The sequence below is a fragment of the Desmodus rotundus genome, chromosome 5 (assembly GCF_022682495.2).
Source record: "Desmodus rotundus isolate HL8 chromosome 5, HLdesRot8A.1, whole genome shotgun sequence".
NCBI lineage: Eukaryota > Metazoa > Chordata > Mammalia > Chiroptera > Phyllostomidae > Desmodus > Desmodus rotundus.
In genome coordinates, this window is record NC_071391.1 from 59,205,619 (window position 1) to 59,229,986 (window position 24,368).

General features: G+C 43.1%; 1 protein-coding gene across 1 annotated transcript in view; it reads right to left on the reverse strand.

Moving 5' to 3' along the window:
• Window positions 1–17,578, reverse strand: part of RAB38 (RAB38, member RAS oncogene family) — a 46,378-nt gene extending 28,800 nt beyond the window's left edge. The window contains exon 1 of the mRNA XM_024572764.4: window positions 17,273–17,578. Within this exon, the coding sequence (XP_024428532.1) occupies window positions 17,273–17,474 (202 nt within the window). The 5' untranslated portion in view covers window positions 17,475–17,578. The remainder of the gene's footprint in view (window positions 1–17,272) is intronic.
• Window positions 17,579–24,368: the final 6,790 nt, after the last annotated feature.

Sequence of the window (24,368 nt, forward strand, 5' to 3'; positions counted from 1 at the left end):
TTTTATTTTTACTTGAGAATTTATGTTCAGAGTCTTATAAAGTTACATAAATATTTTAAGTTAGGTAAGTATTCAGTAAGTCAACTTATCTTAGAATAAAATGCTGAAAGTGGCATGTATCTAAGAACACACAGGTTAACACACCTCTAAGAACAGTTTACACTTAAGTTGGAGTTCCAGGTTTTCTGATGATGAGCTTTAATTCGAGTTACCGAGGTTTTCTGTAGGTTGTTAGTTCACATTGGCATTGGCACGAATTGTAAGTGAAAATGATCCATAAGCCACAGCACCTGGTGGAAACGGACGAAGGTCAAGGATTCCCACCCTCACAGGTAAGCCTGCGTGTTCAGGTCTGACCCGAGAGCATTTTTGTCAGAGCCACCTCATGATGACCCTGAAACATTTCTTACGTGGGCTATACCACCGAAGCACTTTTTATTTTATTTTCACAGGCACCCAGTCAATGAAAGAAAGGGTTATAATACTCTTCATATGACACATAACCCACAGGTGAACTTTCCTTTTCCCAAAATGAGTTTTAAATTTCTTTTCTGTTCTGTTCTTTCCTCTTCATTTCTTTTTTATTCTTTCTTTCTTTCTTTTTTCTTTTCTTCCTTCCTTTCTTTCTTCCCCCCTCCCTTCCTCCCCTTTCTTTTTTTCCTTTTTCCTTTTTTTTAGTTTCTGACGCGCAACAGTGAGCTCCATTGATAGCACTCAGGGCAGCCAAGACATTTCAGGAACATGGGGGAAAAAGGCGCCCTCTGTGATCACTCAGGACTCTGAGGGCCTCTAGGCTTTGTAAGGATGTCTTATGATCCCTTTCAGGGGACTAATCAGATGAAGGGCAAAGTCACGTGTCACTTAGTAATCTACTTGTTCAGAGGTTTTCATAGCAGAGTAAGGAGGCCCTCAAAAAGAAAGATTTTACATTTCAAATATGTGGCAAAGGGTCATTTTTAAGACTATGCAAAAAAGCAATATATAGAGGTTGAACACATTCATAGGAACTCAAAAAGGAAATGTGTACGTATGTTTGAGTTTGTGAGAGTATGTGTGTCGGATAAGAAACAAGGAGAATAAGTGTGTTTCTAGAAAGAAAAGACCTTTGTTTGTTGAGGTCACTGGGCCAACAGACTTGGAAAGTTCGTATCTTTGGTGTTGCAGAGAGAGGTCACATTCAGACCAGGGCATGCTTAGCGCTCCCATTCTACTCTTCCTATCCTGTCAGCTGACAGCCCTGTCTGCTGTTTCTTATTAAAATAATGAGAACCATGTGATTTTTAGTGAGTGCCTACATATGGGCAAAGTAGAGACCTGGTGTATTTATCATAGGTAATCTACTATTAATAAAAAGGAAATAAACCATAGTTCAAAAATCACCCTTGAGGCTAGATCACTCATTTAACACACATTTATTGAATAGTGAATATGGTCCAGGCTCTGTGTTTTGTGCTGCAAATACGTAGTCTTTTGTCCTTGAGAAACGTCTAAGCTAAGAAGTGGCATACTGGACGCATGCACTGGAAATGATACCGTGTAGATGCTTGCTTCCTCTTAGTCTCTGAACACGCAGCCCTGTGGACATGGTCCATGATTCAGCTCCCTGCTTCGAGGGATATTAAGTGGCAATCAACTGAATCACAAAAAAATACAATGGCTGCAGACACAATCTGGATAACCTCACTGCAGAAGGTACTAACTTGCCCTGACCAGCATGGCTCAACCAGTTGGTTGAGAGTCAGCCTGCAAAGCAAAGGGTCGCCTGTTCAATTCCCAGTCAGGGCACATGCCTGAGTTGTAGTCATGGTCCCCAACTGGTGTGTGTATGAAAGGCAACTGACTGGTGGGTGTTTCTTTCCCTCTCTTTATCCCTCCCTTTCCCTCTCTCTAAAAATAAATAAATAAAATCTTTAAAAAAAATGAAGTCACTAACTTAATGGGTCAGAAAACATGGGTCTTAATTTTAATCACTGGTCAGCCTTAGACAAATGCACTTCTCTCCCTGAGACCCAGTTTTCTCATCTGTAAAGTGAAGCTGTTCTGACCTATCTCCAAGGTTCATTCCTGCTTTTATGCCTTCTCGCCCCATGATATCACCATTAAATCAACACTTGGCTCTCTGTCTCAATTGCCTGGAATTGATCCATTTGGTGTCATAAACTTGGTTAAAAATATACACAAGCAACACAGCTATAATGTGTATTTAATGATATTTTCACTTGGCATTAGTACTATATAGATGCTCTCAGTATATATAACCCAGCAGTGAATCTTCTCGAAAGGCATAAACAGAACAAGAGGAAGTATATTCAGTTTTCTATTAACCAACTAGCTTTGCAACCTCAGATTTGCCACTTTACCATTCTGAGCCTCAGTTTCCTTATTGGTAAAATAGGAAAACTGGATTGGATACCCTAAACTAAATTCATCACTGCCTCTGGCAACCCTCTCTAATCAACCTTCCCAATGTGCAGGCATCCAAATCTCTACCTCTTCTTCCTCCTGTGTTCCCCGCTGTGGTTCACAACATCACCATCCACACTGCCACCCAGAGTGGCGCCTTCAAGTCATCTTCAGACTCCTTCCTCACGCCCATATGCAACGGGTCTTCAACATCCTGCCAACACTTCTATTTCAGACATGGCTCTTGATCTGTCCCCTCCTCTCCATCCGCATTGCCAAAGCTCCACCCAGGCCCTCACTGCTTCTCCTCTGGACCCTAATGGGGGCTCTCAGCATCTCAGTTCTCACCACTCCCACTCTCCCCAGTATAATGTCAATACAGATGCAGGTTGCAGACAGTTGCCATGCTGGCAGCAGAGAAATCCACCTGATGGTGTATCTCTGAAGGAGGTGAAATCACTCCCTTGAAGAGATATCTGCACACTCGTGTTCACTGCAACATTACCAACAACAGCAAAGACATGGAAACAACCTAAATGTCCGTCAACAGATGAATGAATGAAGAAAATGGGATGTGTACATATACACACGCGCACACACCCCAGATTATTACTCAACCACAAAAAAAGAAGAAAATCTTGCTTTTTGTGACAACATGAGCAAAGGCTATGAAAGCATTGTTAGGAAAATAAGTCAGACAGATAAAGAAAAATACTGTATGATCTCTCTTATATGTGGACCCTAAAAAAGGGAAACTCATACAAACAGAGACTAGAATGGCGGTTGCCAGGGGCTAGGGGTGGGGAAACAGAGATGTTGGTCAAATGGTACAAACTTCTAGTTACAAGATGAATGAGTTCTGGGGTTGTAATGTACAGTATGGTGACTATGGTTAACAATATACTGCATTATATACTTGAAAGTTCCTAAGAGAGTAGATCTTAAATGTTCTCATCACACACCAAAAAATGACAATCATGTGAGGTGATGAGGTTGTGGAATTAACCCTGTTGTGGTAATCATTTTGCAATATATAAGTATATCAAACCATCACACTGAAGACTCTCCATTTACACAATATTATTTGTCAATTACATGTCAATTGAGCTGGAAGAAAAAGGAATCATCTGAGATATTTGATATGTTCTTCAAAGAATCTTATTGTGTTGACTCTGTATGGGGCCCAGATCTGTTGGTTTTCTTTTGAAGCACTTCCTAGGTGAAGCCTTAGAACTCTATTTGTATCAGAATCTACTTTCAAAATGTAAATATCATCATTACACTCTGCTGTTATAGCCTGTCGATGGCTCTCATGTGCTTAAAAAACAGATACCATGACTGACACTACACTGGAGGAGTCTTTGGCTCCAAACATCTTTCCACACTCTTCCCCTGCCACTCCCAGCAAAGGGCCCATGGCCGAAGCACAAATGGAGTGGTTTGGGTTCCGAAAACACACCTAACATCACTGCCTGGGCTTCCTTGTTTTTGTATCTCTGTTCCTGCAGCCTAAATTCCCTCCCCATGTCTCCTCTCACTCTGTTCAGTGAAATTCTATGCATCCTCTACCTGTGCTCTGAAATGTCACACATTTCTGCAACTTTCCCTGTCCTGCCAGCTGGAACTGGTGATCCCCTTTCTCACAACCCCGCAGCGTTTTCCTTCTCCTACACCATTCGCACTTATCATGCTGTGTATTCCTGCTCTGGTTCCAACTCTCCAATGCTGTAAAAAAACCTGGAGAGAAGGTTAATCATGTTTTAATGTTGTAAATCCAAGGTCTATTTCTCCACCTTTCAGATATAGTAAGAGCTCAAGATACTATGATAGAAATAAACAGAAATTAAGATTCCTTCTTCCTCTAACATACATCATTTATCATGGATTCATGAAGTAGTGCCGCATATGAATGCATTTACTCTATATTCTACTTGAATTTCCGGTAAATAATCAATAGATGGTCAGTGATGGATACAATTAACATTATTCTTACTGGGTTATGTGCATGTCTGTTGCAACAAATTTCATACTGGAACATCGTGCTTTCATAATCATTCTCATCTTAAGAAATGATTCCTTGGAATCAATTTACTCTATTCCAAAGAATATATGTGTTGGAGGTCATGACATAATCAGTAAAACTAAAAGTGCCACAGAGATGTGGAGTAATAGCAGATAAACAGGAAAATAAAGCCAACAGTAAATATGGACCTTGCACAAGAACCTGGGGAAAACAAACTGTACAATTGATAGCATGATCAAATGGGCTTATAATGGCTTAAACTGGTTTTGAAGGCTCAGGGAGCCCCACAGACAAGGCTCAGAGTCAGGCGAACACCCTGGAGAGCAAGGGTTTCCCATTTCTAAGAGCCCATCTGACTCTCTGGCAATGGCTCTGCAACTCTTTCATCTTCCTTCTTCACTTCTTGGCTCCACCGATCCATCGACAGAAAAATGCCAATCCATCACCCAGGGTTATATCCTGAAATTAACCCTGTGTACTCTATCCCTACAAAATTACTCCTCTCCCCTGAGCCAGAACCAAGTTTCTGCAGCCCCTAGGACAAACACTGCACTCTGTATCCAGCAAGGGTTTGATTATATCTCCTTCCCGAGTGAAGAAATAACTTGTAGTTCTTTGCCCCCTCCCAGTGGATACCTACAGACTGAACAGGTCTCTAAGAGTCATTCTCTGTTGTGTCTCTTACATTCATCACATTCTTTCCACTTCCACTGAAATCACTTCAGTTAGGATTGTCTCATCTCACATCACCACATCCACTCATTTAACAAAACAAGTATGGAATGCTTATTATTTTCCAAGCACCATTCTAGCAACTAGGAAAAAATGGAAAATCCTTGCCCTTATGAGGCTTACATTCTAGTGAAAAGAGGTAACAGTAAACAAAAATCTAAGTAATATATCTATAACACCACATTTTCTGGTGAAAAGTGCTATGGAGAGAATTTAAGCAGGAAGCGTGGAAGGGGTATGTGGGTGAGGAGGGAAAAGTTAAGCAGCATGAATAGTGACGACCCACTGAGAAGGAATCATTTGAGTAAAAGCCAAAAACTGGTAAAGGAGCGAGCCACATGGATATTTAGGAGGAGAGGATTTTAGACAGAAGGAACAGCAAGTATGAAGATACAGAGGCACCAATGAGTCTGGCGAGCGTTCGGAGAACAGCAGGGAGACTGTTGGCTGGGTGTGCGGTGAGGAAGATCACAGGGGCCAGACTGGAGACAGTGTGGGACCGTCACACAGAGGCAGCCTTTCATTCTGGACAAGACAGGAAAGCGCTGAAGGATTGTGAGCAGATGAGAAACATGAACTGACAGAAGTAAGTGGCTGACCATCGCTACTGCCTGAGGAATGACTTGCAGGAGCCAGGGTTAGAACTGGGGAGACAGCAATCCAAGCAAGAGATGATGGTGTGGGCCAAAGTGCTGGTGGGGAAGGTGGTAAAGGTTGGTTGTTTCTAGACATCTTTGGAGACAGAGACGTCAGATGGGATGCAGATTATAATAGGATTCGAGCACGATTTCCCAGACTCTTGGCCTGAACTATTGAAGTTATGGAGTTGCCATTTGCTGAGACGGAGGAGATTTTTGGAGGTAAAGGATTTGTGGAAGTAGACTGGGATTCCGACCTGGCAAGTTTGACATGCCTGTTAGGCAGATACGCTGGGTAGGTAGTTGTATATTCGAGGCTAAAGTTCCGGTGGTGGTCAAGGCTGAAATCTTACTTGTACTTTAATTTCTATACACCTCTGCCACTTTCACCTTTCGAAGCCCTGCTTTCGCCCTATCACTTACCTAATTAAACACTTTCGGAGATCCACCACTGCCTACAGCAGATGCCAAAAACTGAAGAGTGGGCTGCTAACATGTTATGTGACTCACATGAGATTTAAAGCAACTTGATCTGTTTCCCAGTTGTAAAAAGTTATAAACTGTAACAAAAGCTACAAATTGGAAGATCTCTAATAAAACAGATATTGCAATATCTTGAAAACTCAGAACACTCAGAAATACAAGGTCTACATTACATGACTACTGTTTAGGTATTAGTCCATTTGATCTGACCAGTACCGAACACCCAATTTTAAAGAAAATAAATTTTGCTGAGATGCCGTCTTTTGTCTCATTATATACCACAATAACACTGCCTTAAATTTGTGTTTTTATATCAACTTTTTCAAAAGAAGTCTAACAAAAATATTTAGAGCTCAATGAAATTTATGTAATTTTAAAAGAAATTGTTGCTATTGATTCATTTTTCTTATTGTATCTTATAAATGGTTACCTAGAATCCCATGTTTGTTTCTTTGTATCAAAACACTATTTAACACCTTGGCCTTGTTCCAGTACAGCCATCGAGCTATATGTGGAATTTTGTGGAGGAACAAACTGTGAGCCAGGATTATGGGGAAGCTTTGTTCCTGTTTCCTAGGGAAACAGGGAACAGTAGCTTGAGTGATCCAACATTAAGAACAGAAGCTTCTGAAAGATGAGCAAGTAAGCTCTTGCCAAGTACAGAGTCAATTTATTTTACCTTCTGGGCTCCTATGGGATTTTCAAGGTTATACATCTTGATCTATAAGGTGGATCCTCAGACTGAGATCAGGATCCTGCCCAAAACTAGGTCTTGCTAGGCTCCACTAGGCTCTCGCTTTCATGCCCACTCATTCCATGCCCACTCCCACTGCAACACACCCTCTCTCTCATTCTCTACCTAACTAAATTCTAGCTATTCTTCAAGATTGGATCAAGGCCCCTACCTTCAAGGGGCTGTTGCTGACTACTGGCCCTGCACTCAGCTCGCTCCTCCTCTGTCTGCACTCAGCTCTGACACTACATCACTTGCTTGCTCTGCCTTGTACTCCTTTTTCAGTGCTGCAAACCTCTGCAGCCTGTGTCACCAATTACACAGCAACTCCTTGAGCCTACGTCGAATTACTCAATTACCGTACCCTTATGTGTCCATAGCGCACACACTCTGAGTGGCTCTCAGTCTCTGCTCATGATGGACTTGCGAAATAGAATGGAACGGGTAATACAAGCACTCTTTACATAATGAAGTAACAATTAATACTGATTCATTATCTGTGAGAGGGAACCCCAGCTGGGAAAGAAGTGGACTGAACAAAGCAAGATCTCTGATCCAACTCATTTACTTTCTATGCCTTACTTGTTCATTCTTCAGATCCACCCTGAAAGAGAGGCTTCATTCTGTCTTATCCCCTGGCTGCCAATCAGTCAAACACACTCCCCAAACATGTTGTCCTTCTCTCTCTCTTTCTCTCTCTCCCCCTCTTCCTCCCTCCCTCCCTCCCTCTTACCCTTCCTTTTTTCCTTTCCTTTCCTTTTCTTTTCCTTCCTTTTCTTTTTTTTTCTTTCGGAAAAAAAAACCCCAAAAGATCCACTCTGAAAAAAAATCTGTCCCCACTTCAGAACCACCCAAGCTCTTCACACGATCTCTTCGGTTCCCCCGTGAACGGTGGCTCTCATTGCGTCTTACTACTGGTTGTCCTATCTTAGAAGCGGATCTTACCCCTATTCAACAAGAAGGTAGAGTTGGATGCAGTGTACTGAATTAAGATAATGTGTACAAGAGAATAAGATGACATAAAAAGTAACAATTGGTTTCTTAGGGGTCCCTAAATAACAGCAGTATAGAAAGGAAGGGTGGACAGATTATAGTGATCTAGGTTTTAAATTAAATTTCAGAAATCCAGGGTAGGGCAAAAGTAGGTTTACAGTTGTTTGTATGGAAATATAATTAATAAACAGTTATACAAGAATGAACTCTGTGTTTTGCATACTCACAGCTGTAACCTACTTTTGCCCCACCCTGTATTTTCAGTAAATTCTGAATTTGTATTTAAATTTAAGGCAGCGTGTGTTTGTGTGTATGTGCGCATGTGTGTGAAAATGAGCATCCCAGTATCCCAAGGGTTTTTGTCAGAATTTATTTTGACTGGGGTTTGGCATTACTCGGGTTAAATGAAATTATTCACTTGGATAGAGGAACAAGGTCATATAATAATGTAATATCCAATAATGGATAGGAGAGGGGAGTGAAACCAAGTCACAAAGAGAGGTTCACCTGAATCAAGATAGATCAGCATCTTGCGTTTTTAGTTAAACTAATTACAACCTAGACAAATATACACCAAACTACCTAAAAATAGCTCAACTGAATTGTAAGCCCAAGTGTATTGAAAAGAAAATATATCTCTGAATTTCCAGCACCCGAGACATCACCTCTAAATAACCATTAAAAATACTGTCATACGTAACTCACAAGAGACCCTGGCCTCTAAGGGTTTTACTCAAAGGATTTCTAGATTCCTTTAGAGCACAAATTCCAAAAATGCATACCAAGGTACTCAGGGTGCTGGGTGCCTCAGTGAACTCACAGGTGAACAACTGGATATTATAAAATTTCGAAGTAAACACAGTGGCGCTTAAGACCAATCAGAAACCTCAGGAACTATTAGCTCAAGGTAATTCACAATTTTAACATTAGACCAAACTACTTCCCTTTTAATATGATCATATTGTCTTGAAACTAGGGTTTCACAGTTTGTGTAATAAAAATCAAGAGTGATGTGAAAAAACGTGAAACAGGAAATGAGAGTGGCGGGCTCTAGTTTAAAGCATTGTTTTCTTGAAATTGAAAACAAACCCACATGCCATGCTACCCATACAAGATCATTTTTATTCCAATATCATCGAGCATCGTAGCTATTCTTATCTTTAATACTCAAACTAGAGACTTGCGACCCTCGGTCACTATGGGTTTCCTGCCTGAAAGTGGTATTTAAGACGGCTGTTACCACCAAACCAACTGCAAGTCTGCAGCAGTGAGGCGTGGGAAGAATGGAGCCGATTCAATTCTTCACTCTATCTAAAAGTGTAAAGGTTCAAAAACATAATAAATTATTGCTTTAAAATAAATAATCTGTATCTCCTAAATGCAACTTAAACAATTTATCACATGTGAAAACTATTGCACTGTTACATCACCCATTAGCAAATAGTAGAATAGAGTGGTTAGAAAATAGGATTTACAAACAGACAAGTCTCAGTTTATATTCTGGCCCTACCCCTGACTAACTGTGACTTTGAAAAGTCTTATGCAGTTTTTTTTTTTTTTTTGCTTGTTTATTTTCTAGTCTGTCTAAGCACAGATTTTTGTCTCTATGATAAGCTCATTGTGTGTGATAAATGAAGTGATACCCACACTCAATAAATGGTGGCTATTAATGCCCTTAGATTGCAGGGACAACAGTCCACCTGACAAGTAATTTAAATTAACTTGTTCTGAACTTCACCCTATAAGTAAGACTGAAATGTGACGGAATCCCTCGTGCGATAGATAATTCCTTTATTGACATTAAACTGAGGAGCTAGCGTAGACATATTCTGAAAGTGAAGCTGGGCTTCTACGTGACACAAGAAGCTAGTTTTTCACCCCTCATCTTGAGAGAGCAGATTTATGCAGGGCTGGTGAAAAAGGAAGGTTACATAATGTATCAGGGTAACACAGAATGCAAAAAATAAAGACTCAGAGCTGACAGTAATGATTCTGATTTCCCGTAGATGTTTAAAACGATTGACTATCCTCTTCCTAAACTCTCTCATTTCATTTTTGAAACCTGCCCTTAGTCTCCACATACGTGGTGTTTTCTCCTTCTCTTCTTTGCTGACTCCACAGTCATTTCATTAAATTACGTAACAAACAGCACGTGGCGAAGTCTGCTAAAAATCATGAAGGATATTTGGAGAAGTACAGCATCACTCTAGTATATTGATTGCTAAAGAGAGAAGTGCTAGAAGGAAATAAAAAAGTTGCATGTGTCTCAAGGGAGGAGGAAGCACCACTGGAATAAGAAAATTAGGGAAGTCTCTGTAGAGGAGTTGCCCTTTCAAATGAGTCTTAAACATAAGGTAGGATTTAGACATGTGGAAATAAGGGGAAGGGCACACGTGTGAACCAGCAAGAAGAGCAATAGCAAAGTCACAGAGCAATAAACATGGGGTGTGAATAAGGAACAGCAAGGGGCTCAAATAGCCAAATCGTAAGCCTCCTAATGGAGGGTGGGGGAAGTTAAACAGGAATGCTTCTTGAAGCCAGACTGTGGATGACTGTGTGTGCCCTCAATGCCAAACCATCATCATCCTCTCTTCTTCCATGCATTAATGCCCATGGTGCCGGGTGCCTACCAAATCCAATTGTTTCTGTGCCCAGGTACTTAAAACACCCAAAACATCTGGGGTTAAAAAGTAGTTTTTAATTATTCAGATCTCATCATTAATGAACCAGAGGAGCCTTCATTCTGGTTCCAGCTCTGCCCCTAACTTTCTCTGGGTCTGAGAAACAAAGCTACCACCCCTGACCCCCTGCCTTTCGAATCATAGCTCCTCATCTGTAAAACAAAGGGTTTGGTCTGATGAGTCCTCAAGGTCTTAACTCTGGGAAAATGATCTTTTAAGAAGGTATTATTACTTCATCTACTGTATCCACAGATCATAGAGAAGAGAGTTTTGTCATTTGACCTCCAAATGAATCACGTTTCACTCCAAATTATGAAGACTTTGTTAAATGAAGAAGCACAGTTTGTAAAACTAAAGACAGGGCCACAGTGAGGCAGATCCCAAGCTTCCTTTTGTCATGGCCAAGCCTCAAGGACACCAGTCACGTCTTACTTGCCAGGACCTCACAAACTCTTCCCTCAGTAGCTCTGTGACTTCGAATGTGTCCTCTTGCTAATTGCCAGCCTGCCCGTCACTTCATCTCCACCACTTTCATTCCGCTCATCATGATGTATATAATCTAAAGGCAACACAGAGCCACCAACGTGATGTCCTGGGAAGATAAACCTAAGCTTGGTTCATATACGAACTGGAGGACGAGGAGACTGGATGGAGCCAGGGAGCTAGGAGAGCAGAAGATTTAAGTAATTAATAGTGCTGGCCCAGGTCCAGGGCAGTGACTGCGTGGGAGGCATAATCACCATCTGATCTGGGATTGATGGTGTGTGCAGGTCAAATAAGGAGGAGAAACAGTGGCAGAGGTTTCAAATCTAGTGACTGGAAGAAAGATAGCATGGTTAACACAAATTAGAAAGTCCGGTGTGTGTGGAAAAATGTCTTGATTAGCCTTACAAATCACATCCTTTACTACTCGTCATTAAGAGGGGTGATTGTGGATATTGTCTGTCTGTATTCCTTTGTCGTTGTTTTCTTTCGTACCTTCCAGTTTTGCTACATAGAGAATATATTACTTTAAATAGAAAAAATCCTGCTTTTTTATGCAAGTTGCTATTGGCATATTAATCATGCAAGATAAATGAGGTATCAAAAAGGAGACATACAGCAGGAAGACAGAACTGAAGGTCTGAAGCTCAAGAGAAGTCAAGGTCATATGCAGAGTTTTGGAGTTGTCAGCATAGAGTTTAAAACCATGAGCATGCATGAGATCTTCAAGAGAAGGAGAATTAAAGAGGGCCGGGGGATGAACTTTTGTCTCAGGTTGTGCAGCCCTGAAATCACTCACAGGGAGTAACTGGGACCAGGTACAGCACAGGAAATATCACATTAGCTAGAGGCTTTGTCCTGCCTGCTCAGGTTTAACCTCCGAGACCGGATGGAAGTGGCGTGGCCAGAACCCTCTTGGCACCACCAGAGTGTTTTGGAGTTACCGATATCGATACACTTTCCTCACAATGGCAGAGATTTGCTGTTGTGCTATCATGTCCACCAAAATGTGAACTTCTCGAAGTCAGGAATCAAGTCCTGTTCAATTCTTTATCCTACTTTGTTTTCTCCTCACCCAGTACAGCACCTAACACATACCAGGCTTTTCATAGACATGGCTGCTGAAGAAACCAACCACACCCATAGGAGCTGGTCCTCTCCATTCTCCCCTCCTTCCCTCAAACGACTTAGCTTTCCTTGGTCAGTCTGCTATGCGCTCCCCTGCCTGAACTAGTCCTATAAAATCTAGATGAGGGGACATGTCCATAGCCTCATGTTCACACGCCTGTGCCAGATGGGGGTTCTAATGATTTTCTGCAGAAAGCCCTGTGGTGTTTTTCATACACATCCCTCACCCTACTTTGAAAGTTCACCCTTTTGCTTGGTGTATGTATTATTAACCTGTAAGCACATAGCATATTAGTCCACAAGGTATTTAGAAAATCTACAATTATCCAGGCAGTAAATTGCTTAGCAGAGAGCACTCCCAATTAGATATGTATTTTTTTTTTTTTGCTTGACATAGTGGTTGTCAAATTTAGCTCTTTCTACATGTCTAGATCTATCACGGTGATATATAGGATCCTTCTTCTAAAACTTCTTGGAAAATTGCAGTATTTGGAAATAGATACTGATGATACGGTCAAGTACAAACCCATGTGGAAGCTCTTCACAACCTCTAAAAGAACACAGCACCCTGACCAGGTGACTCTCGCAGCCACTGGTGTGCGGAGTCAGTGCCCCAGGGCTCCTGACCCTCACTCCAGGCTGCCACCCTCTTCCACTCTGCCCGTGGGATAGTTAAATGTCCTCCAATGCTTCTTTGTCACGTGGCTTAGGCTTGGAAAGTTAGGACAGATGTGCCCTGCAGGAAAATATTTTTCTTGTAAGTTGGATCTTGTTTTAAATATTTAGAGGCATTGATTATTTGGTACAGCCTTGCAGTGAAACTTTAGAGAGTGTTTCTTTCACATAGTGAAGAGACACTCTCTAAATTATCTGTCAACTTAATTTATATTCCACTCTATTGGTTAAATCTAGAATTGGGTTTCTGCTGTTCTTGTTCTTCTTGGCCACTTGCTAGTTCTTTTGTCATTGGGCAAGTCCTTTACCTTTCTGACTTTTAATCTCCTCTAAAAAAAAATAGGTATAGCCTGCTCTGTCTATACCTTCAGCGATGCTGGAAAGATCAGGCTGGAAATTGTATGTGAAAGTAATTGGTAATAACAGTTAAAACAACAAGCATAACAACTAACATTTATTCAGCATTTATTATGTGTCCGGCCCAGCTTTCTATGAATTAATTCATTTCACTCTTTTAACAACTCTAAGATGCAGATTGCACTAATGTCTCCAATTCATAGACAGGAAACCAAGCCATAGAAGCTAAGTAACTTGCACAGGGTATTTGGAATAAGAGGTCGGAATAAGCGACCACAGACTACCCGAACACGGTAGAATATATTAACACTGACACAGATGGCAAGAGATAGTGTAGTACAAATATGATACCACAGGAAAATCAAGGCTATAATTTAGAATGCATTTAGAATATGTCTAAAGTATTCCATTTTTAAGTTATGGGAAGTAGAGGAAACTGTTAGGGACCTAGGTGCTAGATGAAAGGGCCAAGTTTTAAATTCCAGCACTACCACTTAAACAGCTATTTTACTGGGAAATTAAACCTGTGTGGACAACTGTAAGTATAAGTGCTTAAGAAATGTTAGCTGCTATTACTCTGTCCCAATTCCTGCAGTTAGGTCCCAAAGCACATCAAGAGGAAAAAATAGTCTCAAGTGTGATCATTTTTTTTACTCTTTTTGATAAATTTATAAAAAGAATAAAACCTATAACTAAGAATCAAATTTTCAGAAATACATTTTCTTTCCACTTCCTTCCAAAGTCTGCTCAGGGGTACTGTATGTATAATATCCAACAATGCATTAGAAATGGGAAGGAAAAGACAAAATAACCCATGTACTGAAGAAGCAAGGCCTTTAAAGGGGAAGAGGGTACAAACCCTGTGGGCCGCCTGTGCACCAAGCACTCACAGGCCTATGGCCATAAACAGTGTGGCTTGATTCTAAGCCAGACAGAACTGGGCCAACTCCAGCTCTTCCACTTGTTAGCTGGGTGGCTTTGGGAAAACTGACTCAATTTTTCTCACTCTATCAAGAACTTCTGAACCCACAGCTGGCCCAGCTTTTCCTCTCAAATGGAATCAATGGGACTAGGGTGATGGCTGGTTCCTATGGTGTTTATGAAACTTTTCATGTTGGTTTCAAGGCTAAGTTCACAAGCCCAGTCTATATGGAGTCTTTCAAGATCAGATGCCCAGTCTATATGGCTACAAGAGATATATCATGGGAATTTGCTGGACAAAACAAGCCCCACTTGGCAATGAACCAAAAGAATAGCAAGAATCTAACTGAGCAAAGTGTCCCTCTACAGCAGGCTGATCTGATATCCCACCAGGACAGCCCCAACCCTTTCAGGTACTGAAAGCGGGGCCCACCAGCCTTCAGTACCTGTTCTTTCCACATACACACCAGAGTTGAGCACCAAGGAGAGAGAGAAGCACTTCTATGTTTGAATAGTCAGGCTGTGATTTGAAGGAACTATAATGTACACTTATCTGACTGGAGCCTAGATGGGCAGTTGATGCTGAATTTCATGACTTCATTCCTCACAGGGCTACCTATGCAGCCTGGAACATGTTAGTACTATGCTCCACTTATCCTTTCCCACAATGGCCCAACTTCCCCCAACCGGCTTTGCCTGCTGCCCAACTTCTAACTCAGCCTACACGGCCTTTGGGCTGGAGGCTGCCAAAGACAGGTCACCAGAGAGCATCAGAGCTCTGGGACAAAGAAGCTCCCTTACTGAAATGTTGCACACCTTATCTGCAGAGCTGAATTTCCAAGGCTCCTCAGATTTCTCACTCCCCCCCACCCCCAAGCTTCTGTGACTATAGTGTCTACAGCAACCGTAGGGCAGAATCATAACTCAAGGAGGCATTTCGAAGCTTTGGGTTACGCTCTCACGACAGTATGTTGTAATGTGGGTAAAGCTGAAAAACGATGCTGGGTATTTTGGAACATATAAATAACATATTTGGAATACAATACAGGAATCATTATTTATTAGAATTTAATCAGCACATTTATATCACGTCCTTCTGGCCTAACATTTATACATGCTCAAAAAAAAATGGTAGCTACTGTACCAGGAACCCTTGCAGCTCCCCTAGATAGAAGTACCGTCAGCTTTAGCTAGTATTTGTTAGTTGCTTATCTCTCATTTGTTGGGAGAAAGCCTTTCGCCTCTTTACAGATAAGGAAACTGAGACCAGGAGGTTAAGGAACTTGCCTAAAATAGCCTGGACATGCAGGATAAAACAGGGATTCAGACAGAGGTGGCTTAACTCTGGAATTTAGGTTCTTAATCACTGTGACCTTCTTTTTTCCCTACAGGTGAGGACACTGAGACCCATGGACATTGTATAAAATGCCTGAGGTCACCTCCTTTGTTACATTTGACACATAAGTCTAAATCACAGCTACCCCTTCAAACTGTAAGCTAATTCTAAACCCAAGTCCCGGAGACTTCTAACTCATCCAAACAGCTAGAACAACAAAGTACACAGACTCATAGTGGATTTTCTAGATGAAAAGTCCAATCAGATAGTGGCTGATGACATATTCTGGTCTCTAATAACCCCTGTGCTACCAAAGCTGCTGAAGATGACTCTAAACACATGAATCTGTCCGCATGCCAAGAGCTGTATCATAAGACCTGGCAGCTGATGATTAAAGAGGCACTGGAGTCTCCAGAATCAGAAATGCCCTTTCAAAAATTTTCCACATTTGTTCTCACTTCAAGCCATGATAAAGCGTTTCCAGTCAAATGCACCAGCTAAAATGAACCTATTTTCTGAAAGGGAAGCAGCTAGTTTTGGCCCAGCACTTCAAAAAGTTCTCGGCGCCACAGACCATGAAATGGTCAGAGGTGAAGTGGGATTGTCTGAAGTGATTCAGCCCAGAATCCCAGAGGACCTTAAAGCTTCTGAGCAGTGAGCAGGAGGATTCCTGAGCGGCCATACCCAACCCCTCTGCATTGCACAGGGATGCACTGAGCTGAAGGCACTGGTCTGAAGTGACAGAGCATGCTAGTGAGTGGCAGAGCCAGGATCTGTAATGAGGACCTGTACACGATCAGGTTTCAAGCAGCCTCAGTCCAGGGACTCACTTTTGGAGCTGACACTGCATCCTCACATTCCACTGCGCCTACTTCCTGGTACAAACTCTCAGAATCAAATTCTGATTTCAAACAGTGTAAAGAAGCTTCTTGTTTTCCAGGTTTCTCAATGAAAACTTTAGGACCAAATCAAGAAATTGTATGGTTAATGTCATAAACCCCTACACAATAGTGTCCCTAAAACATATACACCAACTCCTTTGGAGAGACGACAGAGAGCCAGAGAGAGAGAGATACAGTGTGGGCGCAGGGGAGAGAAATAATGTTTTGCCCCCTTATGTACATAGGAAGCTCTGTGGCTTCCTCAAAGCAAACAAACCTCCACCTAGCTTGACAGAGAGTAGAAAAGGGGATGAAGAAAGTTGGAATAAAGTGAGCGATTGGAGACAGGAATTAACTCCTCTAGCCTGGAACTCTCTGGGTTTCTGCTGTGAACCAATTTAGGGGCTTCCCCTGCATTGGATTGGGCACGGAAGGGCAGGCATGACAGTCAGGGTCGTGTCACCAGCCCGGAAAATGAGCTGGAGGCCAAGAACTGAATGCAAGTCTAAATAGGTTTCCTTCTGCGTCCCTGGAGAGCCCGCGCAGGACCGAAAGATCCCAGGAGAGAGTGCGAGAGGTAATTAAAGCAACAGCTCCACACGCCAGAGTGCACTGCAAGTTTCAGCGACAGCGAAAAACTTCTTTGTTTTCTTTGAAGCCAAGTTTCCAACCCACCAGGAAAAGTCTCTTTAGGCGCAGTGTCCCGGAGACCTGCTTCTCTCACTTGGCCGCAACCCTTCTGCCCCGGGACTGCAAGCGGGCTGCAAGGCGCTCCTGCCCCCGGACCTCCTTCCCCAGTCCTCACCTGCGATGTCCCAGAGCTGAAGGCGCACCACTGTCTCCGGGTCCCAGTGAAGCACCTTGAGCGCGAAGTCCACGCCAATGGTGGCCCGGTAGTGCGAGGAGAAGTTCTGGTGCACGTAGCGCTTAATGATGCTGGTCTTACCCACACCCAGGTCACCGATTACCAGCAGCTTGTACAGGTGCTCCTTGTTCACCGCCTGCATCCTGGCTGCCCCCGCGCCGTGCTGTGCAGAGCCTGCCGGGCCGGGAAGCGCAGCGGGGCCTGGGCGGGAGAGAGACAGACAGTGCACGCGCACCGGAGAGAAGGCGCGGGCGGGGGCAAGGGGCGGAACTCCTCCCCCGCCTCCCGGAGAAACGCCCTGAAGGAAGCTCGGGGGTTAATCCGCCTTTCCACCCAGCGCTTTGTGGCTTTGGAGAGGAGTGCAAACAGGAGGGACTCCTGGGACTGGAAAGTTGGGGTTCACATGTTAATACCTGTTGCAGAGGTAATGCATACAGTGCCTCACAGTTTCCAGAGTTTTTCTCGCCTGTGATCCTGCCCATAAAGCTGTGAGCTGTGAGGGGTGGGTTGCGCCAGAAAACTGGGTGTTAAAATGTTATGTGAATTGCAGGAGATGATAGTCATTGACAAGCCTGGCTGGAGACTGGGCTCCTGAGGCTAGGGCCCCTGTCACCACCCCACACTGGAGAGAGAACCTGGGAGGAGAGGCAGCGTGTGATATAATTTCAAGAGACAGAACCTTTGTGTAGGCCCTGTATGCCCTGGATTTTGAGGCAGTGGCCTTGGGCGAGTCGTTTGAGCTACCCCAGCCTCCTTGTTCAGTGACCTGGTAATGGTGATCCGGACCCATCTGCAGCCTTGGGTTGTGAACAGGGAGCTATTTCACATGTATTCACCTGTTTATAGCCACACGAGGAGGACAACTGGGCTGAAACGCCGAGGGCATACACAGTTTTTAGCTTCCTCTTCTACTAGCCTAACAGATTTGAGTTTTACTGAAACAAGTTGAGCAACGGGTCAGATTATTTTAAGTGATAATAGAAAGCATTTAACCAGCTCTTGCTATGTGCCAGTTTTCAGACATGGCACTTAATCATCTCAGCAGTCCTAAAAATGAAAAAAAAAAAACATTATTCTTCTCAGTTTACAAATGAGGAAACCAAGGCCTAGCCATTTTAAGTAATGTACCCAGGGTCAAACAGGTAGTGAGGAAAAAGCCAAATTAAAACCTAAGGGTTTTGGTACCAAAAAGTCTTGGGGTTTTTGTTTTGTTTTGTTTCTAAATGATTCATTACTTTAACCAATATATATTCGTGCTTGGGATGATACCAAAATAACACAAACATTTTTTGAGATACATTTCTGTATCTCAAAAAATTTCCCTTCTTGTGGGTGAAGACAGACAAGATAAACACAAATAAATGAATACAATTTTTAATATATTAGTTGGTTCAAAGTAGGGAAAGGGATAAGAAGTATTGGAATAGGGTTGGTCTTGTAGATAGAGTGGCCAGGGAAGGCCTCCCTGACAAGCTGCCAATTCAATAAAAACCTGAAGTTGGTGAGGAAGTGGCATGCAGATCTAGGAGATGAGCATTCTGTGCCCAGCGAGTCATTTTGTACCTGAACGTGCTGGGGAAATGAGCGGTGCCCACCATTACCTCATTTCATCTTTCCAATTGCCTTATGAAGTGGAGTATTTTGTTCAACCTATAGCTGAGGAAACCAAGACAGAGAGCAGCTTTCCGAAGGCTACACAAGTGTTAGCACTGGGATTTAAATCCAGGCCAGTGTGCATCCAAGAATGGAGGGTTTGGCACACCCTGGCTCTGTCTTCCTCTGACATTCAGCCTCCGCGAGCAGAGGGTTAACCTAGAGGCCTGCCTGGACACACCACATACCCGCTCTGAGCCTCAGTTTCCACATCAACAAAATGGGGTAATATCTGCCTCATAGAGTTGTTGAGAAGACTAGAGAAGATATAATAAAACGCAGAGCCTATACTAGGTGCTGAATAAATGGTAGTTATTAATATCCAGTGAGGGGCAAGTTTTTTTATACAAGTTTTTTTCTCTGACATAAACACAGAGGACAGGCACTATATATCTTATCAGCGTTCTACCCTCTCAGAGGGTAACTCGGAAGCCTTGCTCGTAACAGGCACTAAGGGAGGGAGTGCAGAGTTGCACTGGGGCCTGTTTATTGAGAACTGAGATAGGTAGCCATCATTCCTTGGTTTCCACCCACGCAGGGACACACCAGGCAGATCACATCTAAGGGAGCCAGGTATTCTTTCTACCTGCTCGATGTTTTGGCCAACACCCATGGCTTTGCCTTGCAGGGAGAGGAATTCACAGTCCTGAAGTGCTTAAGCCATTCTCAGAGCCTATAAAATTAGGGTTGATGACAAAATAAGATTCTTGTCAGACCAAAAATCCTGGTTCTGTAGATCTGAAAGACAAGTCTGGTCTGGGCAAGGAGCTAATGGTGAGAGAAACAAGGATGGGGGTGAAAGTTGGAGACACAATGTGAGCCAGCCCTCAATGTTACACCCGACCCAACTCTTCCACAGGCCCCAGCCTGTTTTCCCAGCGGGCCCAGACTGAGTCATCCTCAGCCTCACCTGACCTCCTCCTCTGATATGGAGAATGCTGGAGCATCAGATGTTTAAATTTATTGTGTGGGACAGGCAGGCCATGATTCAGGTTTTCTGGGACCGGAAGTTCATAAAATTAGGTGGAAGAGGACTCTTTAAGCAAAAGAAACGGGTCCTGAAGTTTAAACTCACTGTTTCTCTGGGGACAGGAAATCCCCATCAAGGACAGCAGGGGCAACCATGGTGAGCAAGCTCCTTGGCTAAGCAGGAAGTATGTGCAATTTGTTTCCAGAGTCACTCATTTAAGTCTCATGACAATTCTTCACAGTGGGAAGAAATCGCTGTCAGTTTATAGTTTTATTTTTTCTTAAGATTTATTTTTTGAGAGAAGAAAAAGGAAGGAGAAAGAGAGGGAGAGAAACATCAAGGTGTGGTTGCCTCTTGCACACCCTCAAATGGGAACCTGGCCTGCAACCCAGGCATGTGCCCTGACTGGGAGTCGAGCCAGTGACCCTTTGGTTTGCAGGCCAGCACTCAATCCACTGAACCACACCAGCCAGGGCTTGGTTTGTATTTTTAAAATCTTTTAGACTTCCATGGATGGGTGAGCACCCCAAGTTAGCTGTTCAGTGATATGTTTGTGAAGGTCACTCAAGGTCTCTGAACCTGAAAGTCCTCTGGGTAAAATGAAGGAGCGGGGCCACAGGATCCCTGAGGAGTACTTTTGACTAAGATATCAGAATTCTGGCTCTTCTAGACATTCTCTGGAAGGCGCTACTCCCCCGCTGGTTATAATCATCACCACCATAGCCCCATTGCCCAAGAGGTGAAGTTTTCTATCCTGAACTCCATCTGCTTGAGGAGATTTGGGAGAAAGGCTAGGTAAGGGCCATTTCAAAGCCAGCATCATGCCATGGTTACATGGTTCTATTCTCTCCTCAGCTGTTGTACATTCCCCACCCCCCAAAGAAGTGCTCTCCAAGCACATTTCTTTTTCCAGAGGGCAAACCTTTCTGTGCTCCCTTGCCTGGCTTTGAACTTATTTCCTTCTCTCAAAATTAGACTACAAATGGGAAGCCAGGCAGCTGGGGACAAGAATATAAACTAGATGCAGGCTAGAGCAGTTTAGATGGAAGGGCATTTGCAAATAGGTAGACCATGCTTCCTCCTTTCTCCCTTTACCCCCACATTCTAAGGCTTTATAAGAATTCATCTGTCCCAACCTGTGAATCCATCTGCTTCAGACTCTTTGGGACACTCCAGAAGGATGCCTGGCTTCATCCTGCCAAGTGGGCTCTCCCTCCTTGCAGAGAGAACGGCTGGGGTTTTGCCATGTGTCTCCTCCTCCCAGCAGCACACTACTGTTTCCACAGTAGCTCTCAGAGCATCTCTGATGATCTTTGGACAATCTTACTGCCCTCAAATGGCCAAACCATGACACACCCTCTCCTGAAGAACAGAAATGCAGATGGCTCGAGTCTGTAAAAGGTATGTAAGACCCAAAGTACTCAGACTTCAAGCGTGGAATGGCATTCCCGAAGGCACAGAGTCACATTTCTCTGAGTCTTCATTCCTTGCTGTCCAATGTGGGTACATCTTCTTGCACTTGTAAATGATTGGAAATGGCTTTGAAACATAAACATGAAATCCTCATATTTCCTTCCCAGGGCTGCTGTGTTAGATGAGACCCTATGACATTAACTAACTTGCTTTCACCAGTAAGAGAGCCATAGGGAGTGAGTCATTAGATTATGTGGCTCTTAATTATTGCTCTGAAGACATACTTAAATGACTATAAGACACAGTGCCAAAGAGTCTGTTGTAGGAAACTAAAGTAATTTTTGTTAGATTAGTGCAAAGAATATATCTTCAGAGAAATGGGCTTTGCTCTGAAAAAAACCTCTAAGGAATGACCATAGAATTTATCATACAAACAGGGACTCTTAAGAGTGAAAGGGGGCACTATTAATAATTACACCAAACCACAGGAACAAGCCAGGGCTGTCCTAAAGCATGTTCATTCCCGAGGCAGATGGTTAGAGTTCTCAAATGAGGTCTACAACTAAGAGTGGCATTTGAAAAATCTTCTACATCACCATTTTAATAAATAGTTCTGCCAAGTTGAGGCTGTAGCTCATTTCTCTGTTGTCTGCAAAGAGTTCCCCTTTTATCTGCTAGGATTGTCTGAAGCCTGTGCTAACTTGCAATGGGAGTTACATTCAGTATTGATTCAGGACAGCTGCAATTGTCTGGGAGGAGGCAATAATTTTTAGATTATTTGGAGAGAGGCCAATGTGGATTCTGTATGGGAAGTGCTTAAAATGAACGCATTTCAGTCCATGAAAATTTTGATGTTGGATTTCTTTTCTCAGAAAGAAAAACTATAATAAATATTTAATGATTATCATCAGGAACTGTTTGGAGGTGAGTTTCTGAAACCACTGTTAGTCTGGACCAAGAAAATCAGATTCTTCCCTGAACCATTTTCAGCCAATGTATTACCAGTTACCATCAGGGACCATAGCGGCACACAGTAGACTTGCATTAGACACCAAGGCTGAGTTGGGACTCCTAACCCCCCCAGCAGGGATGAGTATAAATGAGCTACACAATACTCAAAAGGCAAGCATGGAGAAGAACATTAAGGCAAAGTGATTCTATATGAAATCAGAGTTTCAACTTCCTTGAATTCGGTGGCTAGGATGGGCCAACCCCTTTATCTTGGTTACCTTATTTAACCCTCACAACCACCCTGGTAGTAGGTACCCCCACTTGATAAGGAGGGAAATGGGACTCAAAGAATTTAAACAATTTGCCCAAAGGGACAGAATGAAAAATTTTACTTCTAGCTTCCAAGTGCATGCTTTTCCTACTATACCACAACCCTTTAGCATGTGGTTAAATCCAGGTCCAGTTTTACTTCTGCTACATGCCTACATATTCAGGCCATAAAGAAAAGAAGGATGACTCAAATTGTAGTTTACAAAGTCCTAAGTGTGTAGGGAATCATCCAATAAAAGAGGAAAAGAAACATCGGTGATTCAAAGATAAAAGCATATATCCCACACTCACCCAACAACTCAGGCAAAAAGCAGCATGCACTGTGTCAGTGGGAGTGATCTTGCCCACCTATGCAGACAGCATAAACCAAGGAGTCTACCTGTGCTGCTCTCGGAGAAGGCAATAGCTTAACAATACCAAGGCACTCCTGTGAAGGAGCCTTATCCATAACACATGGGGACACAGGGACGATGGTCTAGCTCTGGGGATATAACTCAAGAAAATTAGTGACAGACCATTGGGGCACCAATCAGGAAAGATTTATGTGCACAGCACTGTGACAGAATTTTTTTTCGGGAGCAGGGTCAGGAGCGGGGTCTCAGATTTATGTATAAGAACGTGTACGATATAATAAGATATACGTCTCTGCCATCAAAGTGTTTGTGTTCTGGCCCCGGCCAGTGTGTCTCAGTTGGTTGGAGCGTCATCCAGTGAACCGAAAGGTCGCGGGTTCCATTCCTTGTCAGGGCACATGCTGAGGCTGCAGGTTTGGTCCCTGGTTGGGACACGAACAAGAGGCAACAGATCAACAGATTGATGTTTCTCTCTCATATTTATGTTTCTCTCCGCCCCTTCCCCTCTCTATAAAATCAATAAGCTTGTCCTCAGGTGAGGATAAAAAAATATTTGCATTCTGGTTGCGGTGTCAGTCAGCATGTACACACATGGCCCTCCCCCTCTGCTTCCTCTGAGGTCCCTTCACTGGCCCCTTCTCTTCTTTTCTGCCCACTGCTGACGTGTGCTAGTTTCCACCCTGGGGACGGGCTGTCCCTAGTGAGCTCATCATCCACTCGTGTGGCAGTAGAGCAAACAGGCCCAGAGAGAAAACTCTGGAATCAAGCAACTTACTTGATTTCACATTTGACTTTCACCACTAAACAGTTACAAGAACTTAGTAAAGTAACTTAACTTCTGTAAGCCTGCCTAGTCATGTGCAGAATGAGGATAATAATTTCCACCTCCTAAAGTTGTCAGGAAGCCGCAACGAAGCAGTGCAGTGAACTGCTTATTAGCCCAGTGTTTGGCCCAGGATGTGCACTGAACAGAAAATGTTCAACTACCAAATGTCTGCTGGATATTTCTATGTCTGTATTAAAACCCCGACCTTACTCCTGCACTCTGTACCCTCGTTCCAACTGCCTTTGGGCCATTTCTACCAGGCTTTCTGGCAGGCATTTCAAATGCAAAGCGTGTAAAACTGAACTCATTATCTACCCTAACAGACTTGTTCCTTTTCCTGTATTCCTGGTTTTAGTCAGCGGTTTCGCCCTCCCCAAAGTCTACCAAGCCTAAAACTCAGCCACACAAGTCTATTCCCTCTTCACCATTCACACATCCTATCATCCTGCATCCTCCGATTCCCTCAAATTCCTGAGTGTTTCTCTACTCCATCAAGGTACTGCCAGACCACAAAGGTGAATGTCTACTTAATAGTATTGT